Raw genomic sequence first — 27,890 nt, 5'->3', positions numbered from 1 at the left:
AGGTGGATTTTCCAGCCGTTGCCGTGGCCACCAGGTCCGATAGACCGACCCCAAATAACTCCTCCCCTTTATACGGCAATACTTCCATATGCCGTTTGGAATCCGCATCCCCTGACCACTGTCGCGTCCATAATCCTCTTCTGGCAGAAATGGACATCGCACTTACTCTTGATGCCAGAGCGCAAATATCCCTCTGTGCATCTCGCATATATAGAAATGCATCCTTTAAATGCTCTATAGTCAATAATATATTGTCCCTGTCCAGGGTATCAATATTTTCAGTCAGGGAATCCGACCAAGCCACCCCAGCACTGCACATCCAGGCTGAGGCGATTGCTGGTCGCAGTATAATACCAGTATGTGTGTATATACTTTTAAGGATATTTTCCAGCTTCCTATCAGCTGGTTCCTTGAGGGCGGCCGTATCAGGAGACGGTAACGCCACTTGTTTTGATAAGCGTGTGAGCGCCTTATCTACGCTAGGGGGTGTTTCCCAACGCGCCCTAACCTCTGGCGGGAAAGGGTATAATGCCAATAATTTTTTAGAAATTTGCAGTTTTTTATCGGGGGAAACCCACGCTTCATCACACACCTCATTTAATTCATCTGATTCAGGAAAAACTACGGGTAGTTTTTTCACACCCCACATAATACCCTTTTTTGTGGTACTTGTAGTATCAGAAATGTTCAAAACCTCCTTCATTGCCGTGATCATGTAACGTGTGGCCCTACTGGAAAATACGTTTGTTTCCTCACAGTCGACACTGGAGTCAGTGTCCGTGTCAGTGTCTGTATCGACCTGAGGTAACGGGCGTTTTATAGCCCCTGACGGTGTTTGAGACGCCTGTACAGGTATTAACTGATTTGCCGGCTGTCTCATGTCGTCAACAGTCTTTTGTAAAGTGCCGACACTATCACGTAATTCTTTCCATAAGACCATCCAGTCAGGTGTCGACTCCCTAGGGGGTGACATCACTAACACAGGCAATTGCTCCGCCTCCACACCATTTTCCTCCTCATACATGTCGACACAGCGTACCGACACACAGCACACACACAGGGAATGCTCTGACAGAGGACAGGACCCCACTAGCCCTTTGGGGAGACAGAGGGAGAGTTTGCCAGCACACACCAGAGCGCTATATATATACAGGGATAACCTTATATAAGTGTTTTTCCCTAATATAGCTGCTGTATATATTAATATGCCAATTTAGTGCCCCCCCCTCTCTTGTTTTACCCTGTTTCTGTAGTGCAGGACTGCAGGGGAGAGTCAGGGAGCCTTCCTCCAACGGAGCGGTGAGGAAAAAATGGCGCTTGTGTGCTGAGGATAGGCTCCGCCCCTTTTTCGGCGGCCTTTCTCCCGCTTTTTTGTGGGAAAACTGGCAGGGGTTAAATACATCCATATAGCCCAGGAGCTATATGTGATGTATTTTTAGCCATTTAAGGTATTTTCATTGCGTCCCAGGGCGCCCCCCCCCAGCGCCCTGCACCCTCAGTGACCGGAGTGTGAAGTGTGCTGAGAGCAATGGCGCACAGCTGCGGTGCTGTGCGCTACCTTATTGAAGACAGGACGTCTTCTGCCGCCGATTTTCCGGACCTCTTCACTCTTCTGGCTCTGTAAGGGGGCCGGCGGCGCGGCTCCGGGACCCATCCATGGCTGGGCCTGTGATCGTCCCTCTGGAGCTAATGTCCAGTAGCCTAAGAAGCCCAATCCACTCTGCACGCAGGTGAGTTCGCTTCTTCTCCCCTTAGTCCCTCGATGCAGTGAGCCTGTTGCCAGCAGGTCTCACTGAAAATAAAAAAACCTATTTAAACTTTTACTCTAAGCAGCTCAGGAGAGCCACCTAGATTGCACCCTTCTCGTTCGGGCACAAAATCTTAACTGAGGCTTGGAGGAGGGTCATAGGGGGAGGAGCCAGTGCACACCAGCTAGTCCTAAAGCTTTTACTTTGTGCCCAGTCTCCTGCGGAGCCGCTATTCCCCATGGTCCTTTCGGAGTCCCCAGCATCCACTAGGACGTTAGAGAAACAAAGACTAAACTTTCTCCTGCATAGCTTTCACCCATATTTATTAAGCAATGTCATAACAACAGTGTGTAAAATGATGATTTGTAAACCTTCAAATCGGAAAATATCACTATACCAAAACACATTACAAACAGGATACAAAGTTAAAGCACTAAGAAGTATATTTAAGAAGAAGGGGTAAAGAACCATACAGCTGGCGGAAACACTTGCAAAAGGCTATATAAATGCAGTTTCCTATTTAAAACAGGGTACACATCAGAAAAATCAAAGGTTTCTCAAAAAGTTACCCTAGTTACCAGATAGGGGCGCCTTTAGTCAGGAAGGAGGCACTGCAGACTCCTTCTGTGCCCATTTCTCTCTAGCCAGCAGCGCTCTTAACTATGGGCACTACGGTCACTAGGGGACCCTAGCGCTGTCCCAGAGTTTCCAAGAGTTTAATGCAAATGCAAAGGTATACAGGAAAATGGTGCTGCTGCCATTTTCCCAGTGATTTTCTGACTGTGCATGCACAAAACACCGGGAAAATGTCCGTCGCGCCATTTTCCCAGTGATTTCTGCAGCACTGCTGCTGCAATGTGGGAATGTGGAAGGCAAGTATTGAAACAAATGGGTGCACACTGCATCCAATATAGGTACGCCCGTATTACCACAGCTTATCTGCGAACAATTCAAAACCTCAACTTCTCTCAGGATGGCATTAACTTACCTTAGCAATAGCACTCTAGCACTACTGGAGCAGTTTCACTAGATTCCATCGGTTAAATCACTATATACATGTACAAATATTAACCAAGGGGCACTAGCGTGTTACATAGTCGTGGTAACATGTTTTGTATTGCTGCAATATGTAGAGACACAAAATGATAATTACCATTGCCAACTAGCCACCACTTATAAATAGGAATTTGTAACAACAAAGGGCCTAATTCAGACCTGATCGCAGCAGCAAATTTGTTAGCTAATGGGCAAAACCATGTGCAGTGCAGGTGGGGCAGATATAACATGTGCAGAGAGGTTAGATTTGGTGTATGTGTATCATCAAGTTAATGGAGAAGTTGCTCCTGGCAACCAGTCAGCATCTCCCTTATATTTTATATGTACTTGATAAAGGCTTTTTTCAAAGCTGTTTGGTTGCCATAGGCAACTACTCCACTTGTCCTATTCTCCACTCTTTTCACTGCTTTATGAATAAACCTCAGAATGCTCAGATCCACAGACACACACACACACACACACACGAGTCACACACAGCAAACTTGATAGGAAACTCTACTGCCACTGAGCGTGTGCACCGTATAGCTGGATATACTCAGAAATGTGAATGAGGCCCACAGCTCCAGCTGTTTCACATTTTTGCAATGGTTGCAAAAATCAAAGAATACTGAATGCTGGATATTCATTTTAATTTCCCTGAAGATTATATACGTACCCAGTTACACGCTGCTTTGCTCAGTTTCCATGTACAGCATAATTAGGGTTATGCTCCAAAGGGCACAGAAATTGTCAGACTACCAGTTAAAATCAGAGCTGCAACATCCCACAACATACACACAGAACCCCTTTCCATCTCTTGTCCTTTAGGGACATATGTAAGACGTTTATACTTAAATCAGGAGAAATTGAAGTTTCTGCATCATTTTCAGTATCGGTGCTATACTGCAACAGCCTGATACAGAACATTTCCCAGAAATCTCCCATTATTCTCAATGGTAAATGCAGACTTACTCTATGGGCCTAATTCATGCGTGTATGCAGATGGAATACGCTTTTCTAGGCTATGGAACTACTAATGTTAGCGAGTGAAGGTGCCGCCCAGAAATGAAGAGACACCTACCGGAGGCATCGCAACTCATTCACAATTGCGTACACATTACCAGCTTATACGCAAAAACAAGGAACATTGAGGTTAAGGGTAGACCTATGGCTACGCAGACTGTACACAGCAGTAGCGACACTTACGCCACGTTTCTACATGTACAACTTCACAATTGACAGCAGATACACGCACCAAAAACATCAATTTTTCCAACCACCACCACCACCTATTCACACCTTCAAATGGTCACATCCTGTCAATCACTTCTCCATAAAATCCTCATTGCAAGCGAGATCGCAGCAGCAGCTTAATGCATGTACATTATCGTCTGATAATCGTACTAATGCGTGAACATCGACATTGCAAACAAACATGAATTAGGCTCTATATACCGACCTCCAAGAAGCAAATATCTTTTCAGAAGCTGTCCCCAAATGTTGCCGCCATCTTTGGCTGCAATAGCTACCATATGCCTACGGATGCATTTTCGAGGATCTTTCATCGGCATACGAAGCTGATACTGTACGCAATGCAAAAAATTGGGGTGGGGTGACGGGTTTTGAGTACTTGCAAATAGGAATGACTCCTCCAATGTGCCGGTATGTCATTCACAGCGATCGTGTCTTATTGAAAGCGTTCTTCATGGTAGAAATGTTAATACATTGGTGGTATAATAAGATTCCCACCATGAAGAAGATTGTTAATAATCGCAACACTATATAATGTGCCTTAATATGTTCACAGCATAAATAAATAGGAATAATAAAAAATGTATTAAAATATATTTATATATTTATTTATATATATTTATATATAATGATTCAAACCAACCCTACTATCATTCAGAACAAATAATTGCTCCTTAGAAATGGACCCATTCATTTCAGTCTATTTGGAATTGGACAAGATGGATGGATAAGTAAAACATGATTGGATAAGTAAAACATGATTCATGTGTGCCAACTTTACATTTAGCCACCACCACAAAAAGCAATAGTAAGTGCCAACAGTTTGATCATATATACATAGCTAAAAGGGAAATGTTTAGCATAAGTGACTCTCCCTTATTATTACAAAACCAGATTTATCAAAAGGATTTGTTGTCTTTAAAAAGCAATCCTTCTCTGCATAAATTGATTACACGTCTTTATGAATCAATCATCTTCAATCATACATTCTGGTCGTGCTTCATTTTATACCATATACCGCCCCTCTCTTCCTTTACCTAGGAGACATATGTTGCACACTCCCTTCCCCCTAGAAGAAAAACTTGAAAGCTGTCCAAAATAGGACCACACACACACACACAGGGCCTTACAGGTTGCAATGTGCACGTTTTCTTGCTAGAGGCCTGAGCTCAGAAAACAGACTAGTTCAACTGGTAATACACAGCAGATCATAGACAGTAAACAAGGCAGCGCACACTGAGGCAATACTAACTAGCAAAAATTCCTGCAACCTCCAAACATAGATAGCAGGAGAATAAACTGATCATCAACACGACACAGCACCAATAGTTATTGTCATGGTGATGTATTACATAAAAGTAATCAAAGTATCCATGATGCCCATTGAAAAATAAATCACGTTAAGGTCATGTGGTTTGTATTATTCTCAACACAAAAGCAACAAACCCTAACAAGACAAATACCGTAACAAACAAACCAAAAGAAAAAAAAAAAAAAAAAGCGTTCTCTTACCTTCAACCCAAAGCTCTTCCACATTGGTCTCCAAATTTGCTGCTCGTAATCCTACAGCAAAAGCACCAAATATCAAGAGGCCCACAACCAAAAACTTGCCACAGTTTTTTTGTATGTAGCAACCAAGTTTAAATAATAGTCTTTGAAACATTGCTCGGAGCACAAGTGGCGCTTTTCTGCCCGTAGCTTTCCCCTGGAAAAAGAAAACATAAGATTATAGACTCTCTGTTTTCCAATAAAGCAACATAAAAAAATTATGTTGACAAAGATTTGACATAAATATCTCTGATGTGCTCAATATGGAGGTACAAAGTAATAGATAAGCAAATATTGGCTGCAGGGATGTCTTCCTTGGCAGGTTACAAATACTATTTGTTTACTTATTGCACATTAAACACCACTACATATTAATGTCAAACCCGTAGATTATACTGAGAGAAACAGATTCTCATGCTTATGAGCCGCTGGACATAAAATGGTGGTGCAAATGGACAAAACATCAAATGTTTTCAGTTTTTCACTGGTTACCTTACACTAGACTGAGTAATGCTCATTTCTGATTGGTCGTTCTGGGTTACCTTACATGTGTACTGTTAGTGTGTAATACCCCAAACAGATGACAGTCACCTAAACTTGGTGTATACTGTAGGTTGCTTCTTTCTATAGAATATGCCTGGTGTAACAACATCATCAAAATGGGTGCTGATATTTAACGCTTATTATAAGTACACCATATATATAATAAAACATCCAGGTCTGAACAGGATACATTTCTGGTTTTAACTGAAATACCACCAAATAGAAAATAAGTGATGGCCTTAGACCCCCAGCACATACATGTTAGAAGAGCGATGTTCCCAGAGACATTGTTAGAATGATGGATGTGCTCATCCCCATACAGTATTCTATACAGAGAATGACTCTGGGGATGTGTATGAAGCACATCAGCCATCTGAACATCACGACAGCATTTGTGAACGGAAGAGGGCAGCCACATGGCCTGCTCTTGTTTCTCTCTCCCCCACTGCACAGTTTGGGAGGAAAAAGGAGGACTGTTCCCTGTGGCATCTACACTGTGAAAACAAACAGGACGGCTTGCAGGCGGTCTAGAATGGAACATGTGCGCCAAGAAGAGTGGGATAAGCGTCCCTCAATCTACTCCCCAGAGCGGCAATATAATGGCGCAGTCAACACTTTTTTTTCCTTCTTATTTATCAATTCAACTGCACATATAAAAAAGGATCAGATCCAGCGAACTCACAAACCACCACCTTCAGAAATGAATATAAAGGGGGATTAGGAGCAGAGCATAGCTGACCTGGGCATCTACTACATCTACACATCTACTACAGCAGACAGTGAATGGAGCACACTGGGGATGACTGCGGCTCCGTTACACGCTGCATTGTACTCACTCAGCCAATGATGTTTCATGTAGGTCTGTTTATATATACCCCATATACTATGTATACGCTGATCATCACAGCGCAGCTCCCAACATCCTGACCTTCTGCAACACTACATTAACCCCCTCATAGCCAGGGGGCAGTGACCTGTGCACTGGCCGGTCACACACACCCACACACAGGACATGATACAACAGTGCAACACAAATCACCTCTGAGATCTGCTGAAGGGCGAAAGTCGCATCGCAATAGCTCGGCCGCTGCAGATAGTCCAGGTCAGGCGGCCCTGCGGCCGTGCTGTGCGGCTCCCTGCCCCGTCCCCTCCTCCTGGCTACCCTCGGCCGGGCATCTGGCACCCCGCCGCCCTGCAGCTCAGCGGCATAGGCGGCTGAAGCCATGTTCTGTCCGGAATGTGGCCGGAGCAGCCCGCGGCTTGTACTCCACGTTGCCCCTGGGGCTTAGCTGGTGCAGTGAGGGGGAGGAAGAACGGCAAATGCTGTCGCTTCTTCTTCTTCTTCCTTGGCTGGCACGGCTCTCCGGGGGATTGTCCTCATGCTTCTCCAGGCGAGGTGGCGGAGGGCGGCGAGTCAGACTTTGCGCCTTCCATCCCCACATTTCGCGATCCGGAGGTCTGAGCCGCTTCCCACATTCAGAAAGTGTTTGTTTATGTGTGAGAGCTGGAGAGGGGGGGGAGCAGTACTCAGTCACACCATAGGACGCACCGTGCCCCCCGCACTATTGCACAGCGATCCGGGGAGAAACGAATACCATGCCCAGGGGGCAATGAACCAATTCCACAGCGCTTATCCCGCACTATACCCTCCGGCTGCCAGCACTGATCTCCCACCGCGCAGCCTGGATCTCTCCTCCAGATGCACTGCCAGTGTGTGCTGCTGCTGCTCCTCTCCCGGCTGCCTGGGTGCGTTTCACTGCAGCATAAAGGAGGCGCTGGAAAAGTGTTGGGAAGTCCTCTCTATGTAGCAGACGACAGTGACCATGGCTTTGCAGAGTGCACCCACTGCAGCATACAGGCAATCCGATCCGTGACTGGGGCCCTGGGAGACTGGCTCAGCTGCCTGTGTGCTCTCTTTCTCCCTTGCTCTTTCCTTGCTTCAATAGATGAGATGCAGAAGGGGGGAGGGAAAGAAAAACTCGCTCTCTCCATTTGGAGAAAGAGGAAAGGAGGGGAGAAGCCTCATAGAGCCGCCCCCGGGGCTGTCAGATGGCTGCTGCTTCTGGGATCCCATTGGCTAATGTGGAGAAAAAAAATACTCAACAAACATGACTATTATTAGCTGCTTAGCAACAGCTCACCAAAGTAGAGGGACCACCCAGGCAGACAAGCCCTGTGTGTGTGTATGAGTGTATCTCCCAGCTTCAGGGGGAGCCTTAAAGAGACCCTGCCCTCTCGCATGCAATCCTGCTATTAGCCAGCAGCTCTCCCTCTCCTCCTCTCTCTGCTCTCCGTCTTGCTGCTGCCACTAATCGGGGGAAACTTACTGCAGGAACAGCCCTCGGCCGTGTGTAATGCTGGAGTTAGTGATGTGTGTGCAGAATGCACTGGGAAGGAGTGATCCTCTGCAGAGGCGCCTTGGCCCCAAGCTGAAACAGATACTGGGAGGTCCGGGTAGAATTCCCAGGCTTGCAGAAATAATGACAGAGTGCTGGTGGGAGCAAGGCTGGGAAGTGCCAGATTTCTCTTTCTTCTCCTCTGGCATTCCAGGCGCAGGGAAATAAAAGGGCACCGGTGCTAAACGCTTTCACTTATTTACTATGTCAGCAGCTATGATCCGACCGACCTCATCTCCCCTTTGTGTGTTCAACCTTTTGGAAATGTCCCGCACAAGTATGTAGGAAAGGTCACCTCTTACTGCCCCCAGCATTATTCGTGGTGTGGCTACAGCGAGGCATGGGTTAACGACCTGCCTCACGCTATGTTCCAGGATTCCAGTGTAACACATGATACAGATTTGTGGCATGGATGTACACTACAGCAGACATTCCTCCTGTAATAAATCAGATATGTTTATTTTGGGAATGATACATTGGGCGTATATTAATTCTGCTACATTGATGTTTTAAATATTGGAAAACTGAAAAATATCTAAGAGGGTGGATTCATCTATATAGATGATGTTATATGAGATGGTCAGTTTATCCCGGCACAAGGTCTCATGGCCATTTGATAAAAGAGCTTCAAATAAAAACAGCAAGGTAACATAATGCCAGTCATGTATGTATTGGGTCTCCTGACACTCTAGTAAAACATAGGCCCTCATTCCGAGTCGTTCGCTCGTTCTTTTTTTTCGCATCGCAGTGAAAATCAGCTTAGAGCGCATGCGCAATGTTCGCACTGCGACTGCGCTAAGTAATTCTGCTATGAAGAAAGGATTTTTACTCACGGCTTTTTGTTCGCACCGGCGAACGTAGTGTGATTGACAGGAAATGGGTGTTACTGGGCGGAAACACGGCGTTTTATGGGCGTGTGGCTGAAAACGCTACCGTTTCCGGAAAAAACGCAGGAGTGGCCGGAGAAACGGGGGAGTGTCTGGGCGAACGCTGGGAGTGTTTGTGACGTCAAACCAGGAACGACAAGCACTGAACTGATCGCACAGGCAGAGTAAGTCTGGAGCTACTCTAAAACTGCTAAGTTTTTTTTGTTCGCAATATTGCGTAAACTTCGTTCGCACTTTTAAGATGCTAAGATACACTCCCAGTAGGCGTAGACTAAGCGTGTGTAACTCTGCTAAATTCGCCTTGCGACCGATCAACTCGGAATGAGGGCCATAGCTGGCAAATACACACACACACACACACACACACACACACACACACACACACACGGCACTCCAGGATTTTGAGAAGATATACTATAGTCAGCATAGTGGCAGGGGTGTATCTAGGGGTCCGAGCGCCCCTGGAAAAGTAAGGGGCTGGCGCCCCCCCCCCCCCCCCCCCACACACACACATTTGGAATAAGGTGTGAGTATTGGAAATGGGGCATGGTCTTGTGGGGGAAGGGCGTGTACACAATAGTACTTCCAATTCAAATTATGCCACACAGTAGTGTCCCTCATTCACATTACACCGCACAGTAGTGTCTCGTATTCACGTGACACCATCCCTCCCCCCTAACCCACCTTTCCCACAGCCTGACCTTAACCTGCCCCCCTCCCCCAAAAGCTTCTTCAATGGTGCCTAACCCTAACCCACCCTTCCTAATCTCCCTCCCTGCAGCCTAACCCTAGCCCTCCCGCCCTCGCAGCCTAACCCTAACCCTCCGACGTGGCTTGCCAGTACAGACTTTGGCACCAACTCAATCCGGATTTTGCCATTATGCATCGCTATCTATGTTGGGATGCCAGCATCAGCATTCCGAGCAGTTTCGGGATGCTGGCGTCAGCTTTCCGATCGCCGGGATGCCAAACGCCGGCATCTTGACTGCATCCTGAATGAAATGCTAATGAGCTGCAGTGAGATGAGCCTCAAATGGACCCAGCCATTAACCAAACACCATTAGTTGGATGGTAGAAGTACTTCCTGTTAGAAAAAACATCAGGGTGCCATCACTTCCAAGATAAAATGATCAATTATACAATTAACTGATATACGTTTCCTTGAACATGGCCTTGAAATAGGTAAGATATATATTTTCTTTATTACACTCAACAAGTTAAAGTTTTCACTTACTACTTACTTACATCTAACATGCATGAAAATCATGTAGATTTCCAGATTCTACAGTCCCTTCTCCCAAACACTGACACTTTTTTATTATCTTCAACAACAAACAGATCTATAGCACTGTGCTATGTAACAATTGCTGTGTACCTGGTGAGAGTCTGTTACTGCCGGCGCGGCGCCGGTGTCCGTCAGCACCGCACTGCACTAGTGATCAGACTAGTGTTCGGCAGCACCGCATTTGTAATCAGACTCACAATAAACTACAGTTCCCAGCAGCCCTTGCTGCCAGGAGCTCCCAGCAACAAGGACTGCTGGGAGCTGTAGTTTATTTTGAGTCTGATTACAAGTGCGGTGCTGCCGGACACCAGCGCCGCTCCAGCAGTAACAGACTCTCACCAGGTACAGTCTGACAGTACTGCTTTTCTATCCTTTGGTCGCGGGTGGCACAGCCAGGCGGCGCCCCCTCCTTGCCTGGCGCCCCTGGCGAGTGCCATCCTGGCCAATAGGTAGATACACCCCTGCATAGTGGTTCAGTATACAGTATATAATGCTCAGCTCCCGTAGATGTAAAATTCCTTAGAAGGTCTACGTTTCTGGATCATATGACCCGTCGTCAGGACCAAGGAGTAGGAGCAACCATACTCGGCTCCATCTTCTTATTCAGAAAATATTATATTAAAATAAATTAAATAAGGATAGATCACTAAGTTAACATTGCATACACTTAAAATAGTGTCCCTCACACCAACTTACATTACATTGTGCATCAAACAAACATTATTTGGGCATGAAAATGGGTGGTAAAGCGGGCACAAGACCAGATTTCATCATTTTGAATAAGAAGATGTAGTTCTGCAAGAGTTAAACAGCATTGGTCAAAATATTTGACACTTGAAACCCACACAGGATGGTCACTTACATATTACCCACTTCCAATTTGCCTTGACCAACAAGCATTTGGGCATGAAAATGGTGGTAAAGCAGGCACAGACACCAGATTTTTTAATTGCCTCATCATTTTGAAGAAGTAGGTGCAGTTGTGCAAGGGCTAAATAGCGGCGTTGGGTAGAAAATGCCGGTGGTCTAAATGCTGGCAGTCAATCCCAACATGGGCAAGGTAAGTATACTTACCTTACCCTAATTCCCCCATAACCCACTGTACCCGCAGACTATACCTACCCCTTTCCCCCCCATCACCCCCGTAGCCTAATCCTAACCCTTGCTGGTTGTGCCAAAACCTAACCATCCCGTCCTGCAGCCTAACACTAACTGTCCCTTTTACCGGAGCCTGACTCACCCCACAGTCTAACCACAACACACCTCTACACCCCCCCCCCTCCCCCGGGAACTTTCCTGCCAGGTGGCCCGGTCCACGCTCACTCAGGATTCCAGTGGTCGGGATTCCAGCGCCTTGATTGTGTTTCTTGTCGGGATGCTGGTAATGATAATTCCAATCAGTGTGGGTGATTCAGGGAGTATTCTTATTGCATTTCCCCAATGGTCGGGTTTGCGAACATCTCTGCCAGATTGTAAGGCTGAGGTTTCCGGAGGGAAGAGCGTTTGGGAAAATGGGGGGTGGGGGTTATCGCCCCCCCATTTTTTGTGAGTGGTGAGGCCAAGGACTGCATTGTGAACGCAGTTTCCTTGGCCTCGCAAAGCCAACTGCGACGGCAAGCCTGAGTAAGGTCAGGCTTACTCAACCTGCCGTTGCAGATGTACATCGTGACCTGTGGTCGCAATATTCATCTCAGATGCAATTGCATCACAAATGCAGGAATGAGGTGCTATGCACGTCCTCCTGAATTTGCATTGCTGGGGCAAAATTGTTGGGATCTGTCGTCCCACAGTAAAGAACAATTTCTTTGTAATTGCTATCCTTATTGAATCACCCCCCCCCCCCCCCCCCCCCCGTGTCAGGATTCCAGCGTCAGGATTTTGACCCCCGGGATCCTGACTGGATCCCAGACAGCATAGTCAACAAATATGACACTTGGGGGCAGTGGCGTAACTATAGAGGGTGCAGGGGATGTAGCTGCTATGTGGTGCGGCCGCTTGGGGGGGACCAAGGCAGAGCATGCAATTCCACTGCTCTGTTTCTCTACTGCCCCTGTCTCCCCTCTCTACTGTCCCCCCTGTTCTGTCCTGTCATCTTGGTCCTGTCCCTGACACTCCTGTCTCCTGACCACTCTGTCCTGCTCCTGTCCCTGTCACCCCTCTGTCCTGTCCCTGTCACCCCTTTCTACTGTCCCCTGGTCCTGTCCATTTGACTCCTGTCTCCTTACCACTCTGTCCTGCTCCTATCCCTGTAACCCCTCTGTCCTGTCCCTGTCACCCCTTTCTCCTGTCCCCTGGTCCTGTCCCTGTGACTCCTGTCTCCTGGCTACTCTGTCCTGCTCCTATCCCTGTAACTCCCCTGTCCTGTCCCTGTCACCCCTTTCTCCTGTCCCCTGGTCCTGTCCCTGTGACTCCTGTCTCCTGACCACTCTGTCCTGCTCCTATCCCTGTAACCCCTCTGTCCTGTCCCTGTCACCCCTTTCTCCTGTCCCCTGGTCCTGTCCCTGTGACTCCTGTCTCCTGGCCACTCTGTCCTGCTCCTATCCCTGTAACTCCCCTGTCCTGTCCCTGTCACCCCTTTCTCCTGTCCCATGGTCCTGTCCCTGTCACTCCTGCCTTCTGACCACTCTGTCCTGTCCCTGTCACCCCTTTCTCCTGTCCCCTGGTCCTGTCCCTGTCACTCCTGTCTCCTGGCCACTCTGTCCTGCTCCTATCCCTGTAACCCCTCTGTCCTGTCCCTGTCACCCGTTTCTCCTGTCCCCTGGTCCTGTCCCTGTGACTCCTGTCTCCTGACCACTCTGTCCTGCTCCTATCCCTGTAACTCCCCTGTCCTGTCCCTGTCACCCCTTTCTCCTGTCCCATGGTCCTGTCCCTGTCACTCCTGCCTTCTGACCACTCTGTTCTGTCACTGTCCCCCCTCTGTCCTGTTCCTGTCACCCCTTTCTCCTGTCCCTTGGTCCTGTCCCTGTGACTCCTGTCTCCTGACCACTCTGTCCTGATCCTATCCTTGTAACACCTCTGTCCTGTCACCCCTTTCTCCTCTCCCCTGGTCCTGTCCCTGTCACTCCTGTCTTCTGACCACTCTGTCCCCCCTCTGTCCTGTCCCTGTCACCCCTTTTTTCTATGCCCTGGCCCTGTCACTCCTGTCCTCTGACCACTCTGTCCTGCTCCTGTCCCTGTAACCCCTCTGTCCTGTCCCTGTCACTCATGTCTCCTGACCCCTCTGTCCTGGTCCTGTCCCCACTGTCATGTTCCTGTTACCCCTCTCTCCTGTCCCCACTGTCTTGGCACTATCACTTCTGTCCTGTCCCTGTCACTTCTCTCTCCTGCCCCCTCTGTTCTGTCCATCATGTCCCTAACTCCTCTATTTTCCTTGTCCTGTCACATCTGTCTTTTTTTTTCATATGGGGCCAATTTGTGCATATTTTTTACCTTTTGACACCAATGGGGGCCCTTTCAAGATTTTGCTACGGGGCCCACAAAGTTCTAGTTACACCCCTGCCTGGCGGGTAAATTTACTAATCATTTCCTGTTTTGTAAACCAAATCCGTAATATGCCCCGACCTCTTAGCCTGGAGTGGTACTGGAAAGTCATGGGAAAAACTAGCACAGGGTTTCCCTGATATTCCAATAACCAGCACCAGGCTGAACCTGCCTGGGGCTTACACTATAGCAGGGAGACACAGAGCATGGGGTCCTGCCATACCTTAAACCAGTCCCAAACTGGTAAGTCCAGGCCTAGAATTCCTCGGAGAGTGGGAACCCTCTCAAAAATCCTCTTCCTCCTGAGGAAGCCAAGGGCTATTCCCCGGGATAAACTTCTGAAACAGTAAGTGTCAGTATGCATGGATATTAAGCACATGCTGGCACCTGTAGTCTGCCTGTAAAGTCAAAAATTTTAAAATAATGAAAGTAGACTGACACCAGGAGTTGTGGTCTTTTAATAAAAATAATAAATAAAAAACTTCATACTCACCAACCCCTTGGATTGGATCCTCTTGGGTCAATGTAGTAATCCACTGGTCTTCGTGAAATAAAAAAAAAGTAAATCTTGAGCCCCACGGACACAAATTGTACAGTGCCTAACCCAATTCCCATTGAAGTCAGTGGGAACAACTCTCTCAGCCAATCATCATTTCCCCATTGACTTCAATGGAAATGACCGCAAGTGACCCTATAATTTTGGTTTAATCACTGTACAATGTACAGTGCATGTCTGTTGGGCCTGGGATTTTGCTTTCTTTATTTTACCAAGACTAGTTGATTACTACATAGACCCAAGAGGATCCAATCCATGAGGTTGGTGAGTACAGGTAGTGTCGGACTGTGGCATAAAGGGCCCACTGGGGAATGCCGTTATGGGGCCTATGTTTAGGGAGTAGTCAGTCTCCAGAGGAGGTGTGGGCAGCTGCCATAAACATTTTGATAACCATTAGAGAGTAAATAGTATAGTAAAGCATACCCTCCAACTTCCACCAGGTACAAAATGCTCTGGACTTCTGGCTTAATTTATGATTCCAGTCACCTCTGTTTAAACACATTTCACATCAATTAACTAGTTTAATACAGGTGATTGCAATCATAAATTAGGTGGGAAGTCCAGGAGTAGATCATTTTGTACTTGGTGGGAAGGGTTATGTTGGAGAGTCTGGTAAAGTATAGTAAATACTGCTAGTGCACGCATGATAATGTACCAGATTAATAAAAGCAATGCACTGCAGAAAATACACCATAGTCATGTTCAGCATAAAGTAACATATGTATAATGTATAATTCAAGTTCACAGTCTGGAACCTGATCCCTAGAAGAGGAGATGGGGCCCCCAGCAAAATGAGGACCACATGGGTTTTCCCTTTACCCCTGTGGGCTAGTCCGACCCTGAGTACAGGCCTGGCGCTACCTGCTCAGGTAAGGGATGCAAAGCAGGAAGGTGCCAGGCTGGAGAGGCACTTCCCATGCTCTGCATCCTTGCTGCTGCGCCTGTCCCCCCATCCACAGCTGCCGGCAGCTTAAAGCAACCCCCCTTCCCTTTTACAGTGGCATTGTGCATTGCCTGAAGAGGAGGCAGAGCTACACCGGAATGATGGGGTGGGGCTACTTGGAATGGTGGGGACAGAGCTACACGGGACCATGCTGCTGCACAGAGGGAGAGGAAACAGTTTCGGCCAGCCAGACTTAGGTAACTGGAGGGAAAGAGAGTGAGAGAGTATGTAAGTGTGTGTGTGACCATGTGTGCGTGCATTATGTGTATAAGTGGTACTTCTGTGGGCATTACGTATAGGGGGCGCTACTACTGTGGGCATTATGTGTACTATTGTGGACATTATGTACAAGGGGAGCTACTACTACAGGCATTATGTGTATAAGCTGCATACTGGGTGCATTATGTATAAGCGACACTACTGTGGGGATTATGTGTATAAGTGGCACTACTACTGGGGGGCATTATGTCTATAAGCGGCACTACTACTGGGACCATTATGTGTATTAGCGGCACTACTACTGGGGGCATTATGTGTATAAGCAGCACTACTACTGGGGGCATTATTTGTAGAAACGGCATACTGTAAGCATTATGTATAAGGGGGACCTACAACTGTGGGTATTATGTGTATTAGCAGCACTAATGTGCATTGTAATGTAAGTTTGGTGAAGGGGCGTGGCCACATAATAGTACCACTTCCCATTACACTGCATAGTAGTGTGCATTATTCACATTACACCACAGCGTAGTACCCCTTATATATGTTACTCCACATAGTAGTACCCTTATATACATTATGTAGCCCCTATTACACATTAATTTACACAGTAGTACCAATGATACACGTTATGTCACACAGTAGAGCCCTTTATACACATTCTGTCTCACATTAGTGCCCCTTATACACATTTTGCCACAAAGCAGCGCCCCTTATACACATTATGCCACACAGTGGAGCCCTTTATAAACATTATGTAACACAGTAGAGCCCCTTATACACATAACACCACACAGTATAGCCCATTATACACATTATGCCGCAGTAGAACCCCTTATACACAGTAAAGCCTCCTATACACATTATGCCACAGTAGAGCCGTTCCTACTCATTCATCGTCATCATTCCTCCTCCTCCTTGTTATTTTTCCTCATCATCATTTCTCCTCAACATCATCATTCCTTCTCAACATCATCATCATTCATCCTCTTCATTTCTCCTCATTATTATTCCTACTTATTCCTCCTCTGGATTCCTCCACATCATCATCATCATCATCATCATCATCATCATCATCATCATCATCATTCCTCCACCCTCCATCCCCAAGGAGCTGCTGTGCTAATTTACTTTGTTGTTGCACCCAGCCACGGTCTGACATCTCATCCATCATACTGCAGAACGGGGGAGGCGGAGCTCACTCAGCTCTGCCGGAACTATGCACTGCACAGGGAAAGAGATGGCACCTGCTGCTGAAATGCATATTAGTAATATACATCTCAGTAGGCACTTGGGAGATTGCAGCAGCTACTTCCGCCTAGAGGGCATCTACACTCTGGGGCTAATTCAGACCTGATCGTAGGTGTGCTACATTTAGCACATCTACGATCAGTCACACTGACATGCGGGAGGACGGCCATCACACGGCTAGCCCGCCACCACATGTCAGGCCCTGCCACATCACTCAAGTACAAAAGCATCGCACAGCGGCGTTGCTTTTGTATTGGAAGAGTAGCTCCCAGCCAGCGCAGCTCCTGCGTGCTGGCAGGGTGCTTCTGGTTGCTGCCCGGCTCGCAGCGGCTGCGTGTTACATCACGCAGCCACCCCGGCCCATCCCCCACGTCTGTATTGCCCGGACCGCGCCCCCTAAATGGCGGCCAAATGCTGCCGGCACGCCCCATCCTGCCCAGCGAGAATCAGGCAAAGGCGATCGCAGGGCTACGACAGTCGTCAGCTGTCTGGCATGCGCCGGCGCACTGTGGCGCCGGCGCATGCGTAGTTCAGACCTGATTGCTGCTGTGAGAAAACGTACCACCAGGCGGCACCACCCTGGTTATGGTTCTGGGCTGCATTAATTAATGGGCACCCAACATGATAAATTAATTGTTGCTCTGATTGAGAGCAAATAATTTTTGCTTCCAGCCTCCTGAGGTGGTGAACAGAAATGTGCAAAAAAGTACATAGGAGCTGATTCAGGTTGGATTGCAAAATGATCCAACTGCAAAAATTACAAAAAGGATGCGGGCACATGCACAGTGCCCATCCTACGCGTACGCCCGCATCTTCTGCGCACCCGCAGAGAAAATACAAACACCTCTGCCTGTCATTCAGACAGAGGCGTTCGCGGTGCAGGGGGGGCGACAATGTTCTGTTTCCTAGGTGGAGACGGAGCATTGCAGGGGTGCAGATGGCAAAATGTGAGCGGCGTCATCAAAATTAGGGCGTGACGTGATTGCAGCGGCTGTGGGATGTCACACACATCCGCCGCAATCACAAAGTTGGCAGTGGGCCTCCTACAGGCGCGCAGGAGGCTATCCTAATTTTTGCTATCAAGCAGAAATTGCGGTGCGATCGCAAAGATGATGGCCCTTATTCTGAGTTGATCGCTAGCTGCCACTGTTCGCTGCGTAGCGATCAGTTAAAAAAAAAATTAAATCTGTGCATGCGTATGCATTGCAATGCGCACGCGCGGCGTACGGGTACAACGAGCATTGTGGTTTTGCACAGGTTCTAGCGATACTTTGTCGCACTGGCAGACGCAAGGAGATTGACAGGAAGGGGGCGTTTCTGGGTGTCAAATGACTGTTTTCTGGGAGTGTTTGGAAAAACGCAGGCGTGGCCGGGCGTTTTCTGGGCGGGTATCTGACGTCATTACCGTGTCACTCGTCGCAGCAATCATCGCACAGAATAAGTAACTACAGGGCTGGTCTTGTTTTGCACAAAATGTGTGTGCAGGCGCTCTGCTGCACAGGCGTTCACACTCCTGCTATGCTAAAATACACTCCCTTCCGATAAGAGCTGTCCTCCGCGATGCACAGCGGCAGCCTGACTTCCGTGATTCGGCCCCAGGAGTCAGTCTGCGCATGCGCAGGGTGACGGGGGTGGCCGCAAGGCATGCTGGGAGGGATCTGTTCGGATCCCTCACATAGCGCCGCGGAGAGAAGCCCATAGGCTTCTATGGACTATCGCCAGCTTTAGCTGGCGAACCCCGCCGCGGCGCTGACCTGCCGGCCGGGGGATGGTACATCAGGAAAATGCGGTAAACGGGGTTTACCGCATTTTCCGCTTAGTACATCCCGCCCTCTGTGAATAGTGTAGGACCTGCACAGGGCCGGTTCTGCTTCTTCCAGCGCCCCGGGCGGGCAAAGGGGGCGTGGCTTAGTACAGGGGGCGTGGTCATTTACGCCCCCTGTACAGTAGTGAAATTTTGTGCGGTGCGCAAAGCGTCTAGTTTCCCTTCGTGGAGAGGACCTTAGCTGTGCGGTGCGCGATAGTTTCCCTTCGTGGAGAGGACCTTTGCTGTGCGGTGCGCGATGACGTCATCGCGCACCGCACAGTAAAGGTCCTCTCCATGAAGGGAAACTAGACGCTACGTGTCTAGTTCCCTTCACAGCGGGGGGCAGCGGGGGACAGCGGCAGCGGCACAGAGCGACCAACGGGGGGCACAGCAGCAGCGGATCTTGCCATGGTGCGGCGCCCTCCGGAAGGCGGCGCCCCGGGCAAAAGTCCTGCTTGCCCGTGGCAAGATCCGCTACTGGACCTGCATGAAGGTGGGGTACCATGGCGACTGGTTTGCAGTCTTTTGTGCATTGGCCAATCCACTAACTAAGCCCCCATCATTTATTTATTGAAGTGTTGAGGATATGTGAGCTTACTTTGGTGAGTGCTGGGTTTTCTGTTTGTTTGTTTGTATATATACATATATGTGTGTGTGTGTGTGTGTGTGTGTGTGTGTGTGTGTGTGTGTGTGTGTGTGTGTGTGTGTGTGTGTGTTTATATATATATGTGTGTGTATATATATATATATATATATGTTTATTTATTACCCCTTACTAACAAATGACAGCTGATGCCATATGAAATAAACCATACTCATTCTAAGAAGCCACCTACAGCAATCCTTCTTCGTGGAATACACCCTACGTGGACGTAGATGAGCTGGGAGTAGCCTCAGCCACGAAGGAGTTAAGCAGAGCACTGTGTGTGTCCATTGAAAAAAAAAAAACGAAGCGTCTCAGGCTGGGTAGGGGTGGGAGGGGGGCAGGACACAGGGGGCGGGGCCGGGGATGTGTCACGTGACAGACATGCCTCTGCTCCGTCTGCAGAAGGCGCTCAGTCTCCCCATGCAGCCAGACAGCCGTAACAGTGTGCACGGCGCTGCTCATGCAACTGTACAGCGCTGACACTTACATACCAGGCAGGCATTGTCAGGGCCCACTGGTGGTGGGTGGGCTATGCTGAAGGGAGTGTATGAGCTTGTAACAGTCACGCCAATAGCTTGTTCCCCCCTATCCTGCTCTGCTCCAGGGCCAGTCACTGCTGCTGCTGGGCTGCCCAGTGCCCCCTGCTCTGCATGTGCACACGCCGTGTGCCCGGATCTCACTCCAGCGCATGCTTGGGCTGCAGCGTAGAGAAATACCATGCAAGCCATAGTACATTCCTGTGCGGCGAGCGCTGCAGCCGTCCCCCCTTTACGCTGCCCAATACCGTTACGGGCTGACAGCTATCGGCCAATAGCGGAATGAAAGGAGCCCCCTGTTATGTTACACAGCATATGCCGCACATCACCACGGAGCCTCCCCGGCTACCGGCGAGAAGGGACAGCCACTGAGATGATGCCAGCAGGACTCTCTGGCCGGCTATCTGCTGCACCTGGCTCTCACATCGCACTGTACTTTGTGGAACACACCATCTTTTGAAATGTTAGCTCTTGTGCATTGTGTGTGTGTGTTACAGTCTACATTGTATCTCTCCTTAGGGTGTACACATCCAGTAATCCCAGCGCCATGGAGAGTGGTACTAGCAGAGCTGCCTGCTGTGTAATGCCCGGGTATGTAGAATGACCAGCTTGGTTGGTACCGCGAGGCTTTCTCCAATGAAGTACTTTACCGGACACAGAAAAAACTTATTTTGCCAATGTTCTCTTAAACTTCAGCCCACATTTATGCCCTTACAAACAACATAAGAACTCTCAGTAAAATGTGATGCGATTGACATATTAGTAACATATGGGTGTTGCAGAGAAGTACAGAATCTTCACCCAGAGAGTATAGAGAAGAAACACTCCATCATGACACGGAGTAAAGCGTTGGTAACAAGAAGAATGCTTTGGGAAGCATTCAAAGCACAGTATAAAAATACAATGTTGCTGTAACGGGGCACGTCAGAATGACTGCTTTACTTGCATCCACTGGCTTGCAACAATGTTGCAAATACAACTTCATTCGCCCAGGCTGTAGACTGTTTCTCTATGGAAGTGTTACATGAACAGCTGTGTGGTTTGTATACAGCCTAGGGGGCCCCATGGGCCAGAACTACGCAACCTAGGACCACAGCAGGTGTGGAACTACAAGTCTCAAAAAGACCTGTGAGCAGCATATGTCATTTGTACCCTGGAAAGATAATTTACTTATGAATGAATCAGTGAGAAATATTTGGCCCTTCTGAGTGATTTGTACTGTAACCCACAGCCAGGTCCTGTTTATGACGAGCTGACCTCATACTGTAAGCAGTATTGGGCTTGGCCAACACACACTGGATGCTGGACAGCACGGTAGAAGTACAGTCTGGGCACAGAATGAATGAAAGCCGCTGTCCCTCGTCATAACACAGGCTGGGGGCGCACATCCAATTGCCCTGGCAAGAAACACGTTCCACTGACGATACTGGGTACTAGGAGTGGTGTTTGCTGGAGGGCACCGACATGTGGTTATGTGGCTAACGTTTCCAGTACCCCCCCCCCCCCCCCTCCTACAAAAAAAAAGGACCCAGTGGTGACAGCAATCTTTCTTTAGCAGTAACCTAGGTCTAAACAAGCACCATCTTAGTCGTCCCTCTCCCCCTGTGGTCTACTTTCTCTCATACAGCACAGATGCATTACTGCTGTTGGGCTATAATTGGCCTTGTTTCTGTAATGTCCACAGGAAAAAAAAAAGGAAAAGGTGTCATTGTAATAGACTCTTTCCTCTTGGGTGGCCAGAGGCATGCCTTCCGCCTAATTTGCCTGACTGATGTGTGTCTCATTCCTGGCAATAATGCCCTTCCTAATCAATTTGTCCTTATTTACATGTGTTAGCTTTGTGGCTCAGTATGCTTGGCCTGGTCCTGTCAGTGAGCCCGACATGAGGTTTTGTCAATCCCTAGGATCCCACAAGTGAAATGTAACTTGTTTTATAGGGAAGACATAAATGAACAATAATTCCCGTTACATTAGTGGCTGTTAGGCTTAGGTGCAGAAACCTAGTATATAGGTGGGGTCATATATACAGTCTGTCTCTTTTCCATATTTCCTTTGTAGGCCCCTTCGCTCCTGCACCTGATCTCTCAGGTATCACAAAGCTCCATTACATGCTAATTATGTATTACAACATATGTACAGTACAAGGATATATCTACACAGTAAGCAGCACATTCCTGATGCAATAGACTGTAGAAGATAATGATTCTAGGTGAGTTATGGCTAGTGCCCAGTGTCATTAGTAATACACTATTAGCTGCAGGAGAAAGCATGTTACCTGTCACATGAGTTGTGCCGGAGCCCAGAAGATGCTACTCAGCTCACCACTGATCTATAAGCTATATAATAGAAATAGTAGTATCAGAGTATGCACATGTTTTGAACCCGCTACTGACTGTTAATGGCTACCCAGCTGTTATGGCACTGTACTTCCAGTGATTACATGTCAGATTCCCCAAGAGTCACAGGTTGCCTGCTCTACATACTTATTGATATGTATAGGCCACATATTTAACTAGTGCATAGCAATGACATATCCTACATGTACTGGGATTTGTTTGGTACAGATTGTCATATTTTATGTTCTATAAGAAGTACCCCACATCTGTAATTGCCCTGTACTGTGACTATGATGTTCATGCTATAAGAAGTACCCCACATCTGTAATTGCCCTGTACTGTGACTATGATGTTCATGCTATAAGAAGTATCCCACATCTGTAATTGCCCTGTACTGTGACTATGATGTTCATGCTATAAGAAGTACCCCACATCTGTAATTGCCCTGTACTGTGACTATGATGTTCATGCTATAAGAAGTACCCCACATCTGTAATTGCCCTGTACTGTGACTATGATGTTCATGCTATAAGAAGTACCCCACATCTGTAATTGCCCTGTACTGTGACTATGATGTTCATGCTATAAGAAGTACCCCACATCTGTAATTGCCCTGTACTGTGACTATGATGTTCATCCTATAAGAAGTACCCCACATCTGTAATTGCCCTGTACTGTGACTATGATGTTCATGCTATAAAATGCACCCCACATCTGTAATTGCCCTGTACTGTTGTCTATGATGGTAATTCTATAAGATGTACCCCACATCTGTAATTGCCCTGTACTGTTGTCTATGATGGTAATTCTATAAGATGTACCCCACATCTGTAATTGCTCTGTACTGTTGTCTATGATGTTCATGCTATAACATGCACCCCACATCTGTAATTGCCATGTACTGTTGTCTATTATGGTAATTCTATAAGAAGTACCCCACATCTGTAATTGCCCTGTACTGTTGTCTATGATGGTAATTCTATAAGAAGTACCCCACATCTGTAATTGCCCTGTACTGTTGTCTATGATGGTAATTCTATAAGAAGTACCCCACATCTGTAATTGCCCTGTACTGTTGTCTATGATGTTCATGCTATAAGATGTACCCCACATCTGTAATTGCCCTGTACTGTGACTATGATGTTCATGCTATAAGAAGTACCCCACATCTGTAATTGCCCTGTACTGTTGTCTATGATGTTCATGCTATAAGATGTACCCCACATCTGTAATTGCCCTGTACTGTTGTCTATGATGTTCATGCTATAAGAAGTACCCCACATCTGTAATTGCCCTGTACTGTTGTCTATGATGTTCATGCTATAAGATGCACCCCACATCTGTAATTGGCCTGTACTATAAGAAGTACCCCACATCTGTAATTGCCCTGTACTGTTGTCTATGATGTTCATGCTATAAGATGTACCTCACATCTGTAATTGCCCTGTACTGTTGTCTATGATGTTCATGCTATAAGATGTACCCCACATCTGTAATTGCCCTGTACTGTTGTCTATGATGTTAATTCTATAAGATGTACCCCACATCTGTAATTGCCCTGTACTGTGACTATGATGGTAATTCTATAAGATGTACCCCACATCTGTAATTGCCCTGTACTGTTGTTTATGATGGTAATTCTATAAGATGTACCCCACATCTGTAATTGCCCTGTACTGTTGTTTATGATGGTAATTCTATAAGATGTACTCCACATCTGTAATTGCCCTGTACTGTTGTCTATGATGTTCATGCTATAAGAAGTACCCCACATCTGTAATTGCCCTGTACTGTTGTCTATGATGTTCATGATATAAGAAGTACCCCACATCTGTAATTGCCCTGTACTGTGACTATGATGTTCATGCTATAAGAAGTACCCCACATCTGTAATTGCCCTGTACTGTGACTATGATGTTCATGCTATAAGAAGTACCCCACATCTGTAATTGCCCTGTACTGTTGTCTATGATGTTCATGCTATAAGAAGTACCCCATATCTGTAATTGCCCTGTACTGTTGTCTATGATGTTCATGCTATAAGAAGTACCCCATATCTGTAATTGCCCTGTACTGTGACTATGATGTTCATGCTATAAGAAGTACCCCACATCAGTAATTGCCCTGTACTGTTGTTTATGATGTTCATGCTATAAGATGCACCCCACATCTGTAATTGCCCTGTACTGTTGTCTATGATGTTCATGCTATAAGAAGTACCCCACATCTGTAATTGCCCTGTACTGTTGTCTATGATGTTCATGCTATAAGAAGTACCCCACATCTGTAATTGCCCTGTACTGTTGTCTATGATGTTCATGCTATAAGAAGTACCCCACATCTGTAATTGCCCTGTACTGTGACTATGATGTTCATGCTATAAGAAGTACCCCACATCTGTAATTGCCCTGTACTGTTGTTTATGATGTTCATGCTATAAGATGCACCCCACATCTGTAATTGCCCTGTACTGTTGTCTATGATGTTCATGCTATAAGAAGTACCCCACATCTGTAATTGCCCTGTACTGTTGTCTATGATGTTCTTGTTATAAGATGTACCCCACATCTGTAATTGCCCTGTACTGTTGTCTATGATGTTCTTGCTATAAGATGTACCCCACATCTGTAATTGCCCTGTACTGTTGTTTATGATGTTCATGCTATAAGATGCACCCCACATCTGTAATTGCCCTGTACTGTTGTCTATGATGTTCTTGCTATAAGATGTACCCCACATCTGTAATTGCCCTGTACTGTTGTTTATGATGTTCATGCTATAAGATGCACCCCACATCTGTAATAGCCCTGTACTGTTGTCTATGATGTTCTTGCTATAAGATGTACCCCACATCTGTAATTGCCCTGTACTGTGACTATGATGTTCATGCTATAAGAAGTACCCCACATCTGTAATTGCCCTGTACTGTTGTCTATGATGTTCATGCTATAAGAAGTACCCCACATCTGTAATTGCCCTGTACTGTGACTATGATGTTCATGCTATAAGAAGTACCCCACATCTGTAATTGCCCTGTACTGTTGTCTATGATGTTCATGCTATAAGAAGTACCCCACATCTGTAATTGCCCTGTACTGTTGTCTATGATGTTCTTGTTATAAGATGTACCCCACATCTGTAATTGCCCTGTACTGTTGTCTATGATGTTCTTGCTATAAGATGTACCCCACATCTGTAATTGCCCTGTACTGTTGTTTATGATGTTCATGCTATAAGATGCACCCCACATCTGTAATTGCCCTGTACTGTTGTCTATGATGTTCTTGCTATAAGATGTATCCCACATCTGTAATTGCCCTGTACTGTGACTATGACATTAAAGTAAAATATATACAGCTATTATATTGACAAGTAATCTATATATAGTGCATGCCAGGAGAAGAAGACCCTCCAGGAGCCTGGAGCACAGTATCTATCCCAGGCTGACGCTGCTAGAGTAACACATTTATTAGAGATATAAGCGTGAGAAGTGAATAGGAAGTAAAACAATTCAGTCTCATTGTATGCCCTTCTTTCATACAAACTAATCCGGTTTACACATCACGCCTACATAGTTCAATAGGACTTTACAGACTGGGGCAGAGGCAAGAGAGTATAAAAGGTATAATGTGTGTGTGGGTGAAATAAAGATAAAAAAAAAGACCCCTAGAACAGGACATTTTCCACTGCGAGTCCCAGTCATCTGCTGTCACTTTTTTATCAGCCGCCGGTAGGGGACTATGAAAGGGGATTTGAGTCCTACAATACCTTTAACTGTCTAAATATATTATCAGATTATAGACATCTACAGACTGCTTTACCAGGCCAAAACAAAAACTGATACATCTCTCACAAAACAAGGTAATCAAGAAATCCAGTAACTAGACGCACACAGCATATACATACCTATATAACTACAGTATACAGACCTCAGACAGCAATCTACAGAACTGCAAAATGTACTTGTAGGGTATGGGATCCGGTCTGAATATCGACACTGTCTAGGTCGACAATGTTTAGGTCGACCACTTTAAGTATGTCACTGCCTCATTATCAGCAATGGTCAGAGTCAGACCTTTCATGGAACAATGTAAACAAGGTGTGTGTGTGTGTGTGTGTGTGTGTGTGTGTGTGTGTGTGTGTGTGTGTGTGTGTGTGTGTAAATATATGAGATACATGATAGGTGTGTGTATGAATACAGTGTGTGTGTGTGTGTGTATGAATATATGAGATAGAAGTGTGTGTGTGTGTGTGTGTGTGTGTGTGTGTGTGTGTGTATATATATATATAGATAGATAGAGATGAATGTGCATATACATACACATATATACACACTGATTGGTACAAAGCCATTGGCAAATTACTAAGCTTTTATTTCACCATGCCCTTTTGAAAAATCTCTTTATTACACTAGCTAATCCCCATTTCCCAGATCCTGTATCCATGTACACAAACATATAGTCGCACACGTCCTATGTGCTCCCATGCCAACCTTTTGCTGCCCTCTCTGTGCTCCCAGATCTAAGCCCAGCAGCAGTAGCAAGATCACAACACAGCCAGTGCCATTTGCCAAGATCCCACTCCAGAGAGTCATTTTGTTTTACTAACCTAGCATATAATCTTCCCCATATCTGAGTGCAGTGCAGCATCCTTTTACTTACCATCGGGCCCCTTCTCTCATGTGCTAAGCCCCGGTGAAATTTGAAGGGAAGATGATATTATTTTTTCCCCTCTATCCTTAGGGGGGAACTTGGTGCTACGCCGCCCTTTGAAATCACATCAGTTCCTTGCCATCAGGAACTGAGAGTGTAATAATCCTCCTGGTTTGCAGGCATTCTGCAGAGTGCTGGAAGGTCTCACAATTACACGACTGTTTCTATTAAGCAGCTCCATCGTCTTCCATGTGGGTGGTCTGGCCTCAATAGGCAGGACCTGTCAGCATCACGTGGTTCCTAAAGGGAAAAAAAAGAAAGAAAAAGAAACACATTGACCTTTTTAATACAATAAACTCTACAAGAGAAAGCAAACTCCTCTAACATGTTATCTGCACTAGCCCCACCATGCAGGGTTACTACAGCCAATAGCTTTTACAGTGACTTTATCCCCTTTCCATTCATTTTATAATGATAAAGCAAAGAAAGATGTCCCAGTTGTAGGAACTGTAAAGAAAACAGATAAAAGAAGCCTTTAAAAAATAAAAATACCTACTTACCAAGAAATGGGTTCGGTATATATTGCCGGCAGACGGGATGTCGACCGTCCATATCCTGTCATCGGCATCCCGCCTGCCAGAATGCTAGCAGCAGGGTGAGTGCTAAGAGTCCCCTTGTGGGCTCGGATCTATTCCCACTCTAGGGCATAAGTATTAACCTGGAGAAGGCATAAGGAAGTGATAAACCAGTGATAAATGCAAAGTGATAAAT

At 46.6% G+C, this 27,890-nt stretch overlaps 1 protein-coding gene across 2 annotated transcripts in view; it reads right to left on the bottom strand.

Moving 5' to 3' along the window:
* PTCH1 (patched 1) overlaps positions 1–27,325 on the bottom strand; it is a 127,291-nt gene extending 99,966 nt beyond the window's left edge. The window contains exons 1-2 of one of the 2 annotated variants that reach the window (XM_063913748.1): positions 27,129–27,325; positions 5,547–5,739 (exon numbers count right to left, since the gene is read on the bottom strand). In XM_063913748.1, the coding sequence (XP_063769818.1) occupies positions 5,547–5,739; positions 27,129–27,131 (196 nt within the window). In that variant the 5' untranslated portion in view covers positions 27,132–27,325. Of the gene's footprint in view, positions 1–5,546; positions 5,740–7,164; positions 8,918–27,128 lie in introns of those variants that run through there. The other variant, XM_063913747.1, reaches the window with a different exon arrangement.
* Positions 27,326–27,890: the final 565 nt, after the last annotated feature.

The sequence above is a fragment of the Pseudophryne corroboree genome, chromosome 1 (assembly GCF_028390025.1).
Source record: "Pseudophryne corroboree isolate aPseCor3 chromosome 1, aPseCor3.hap2, whole genome shotgun sequence".
Taxonomy (NCBI): Eukaryota; Metazoa; Chordata; class Amphibia; order Anura; family Myobatrachidae; genus Pseudophryne; species Pseudophryne corroboree.
This window is presented reverse-complemented; position numbering and strand designations above follow the sequence as displayed.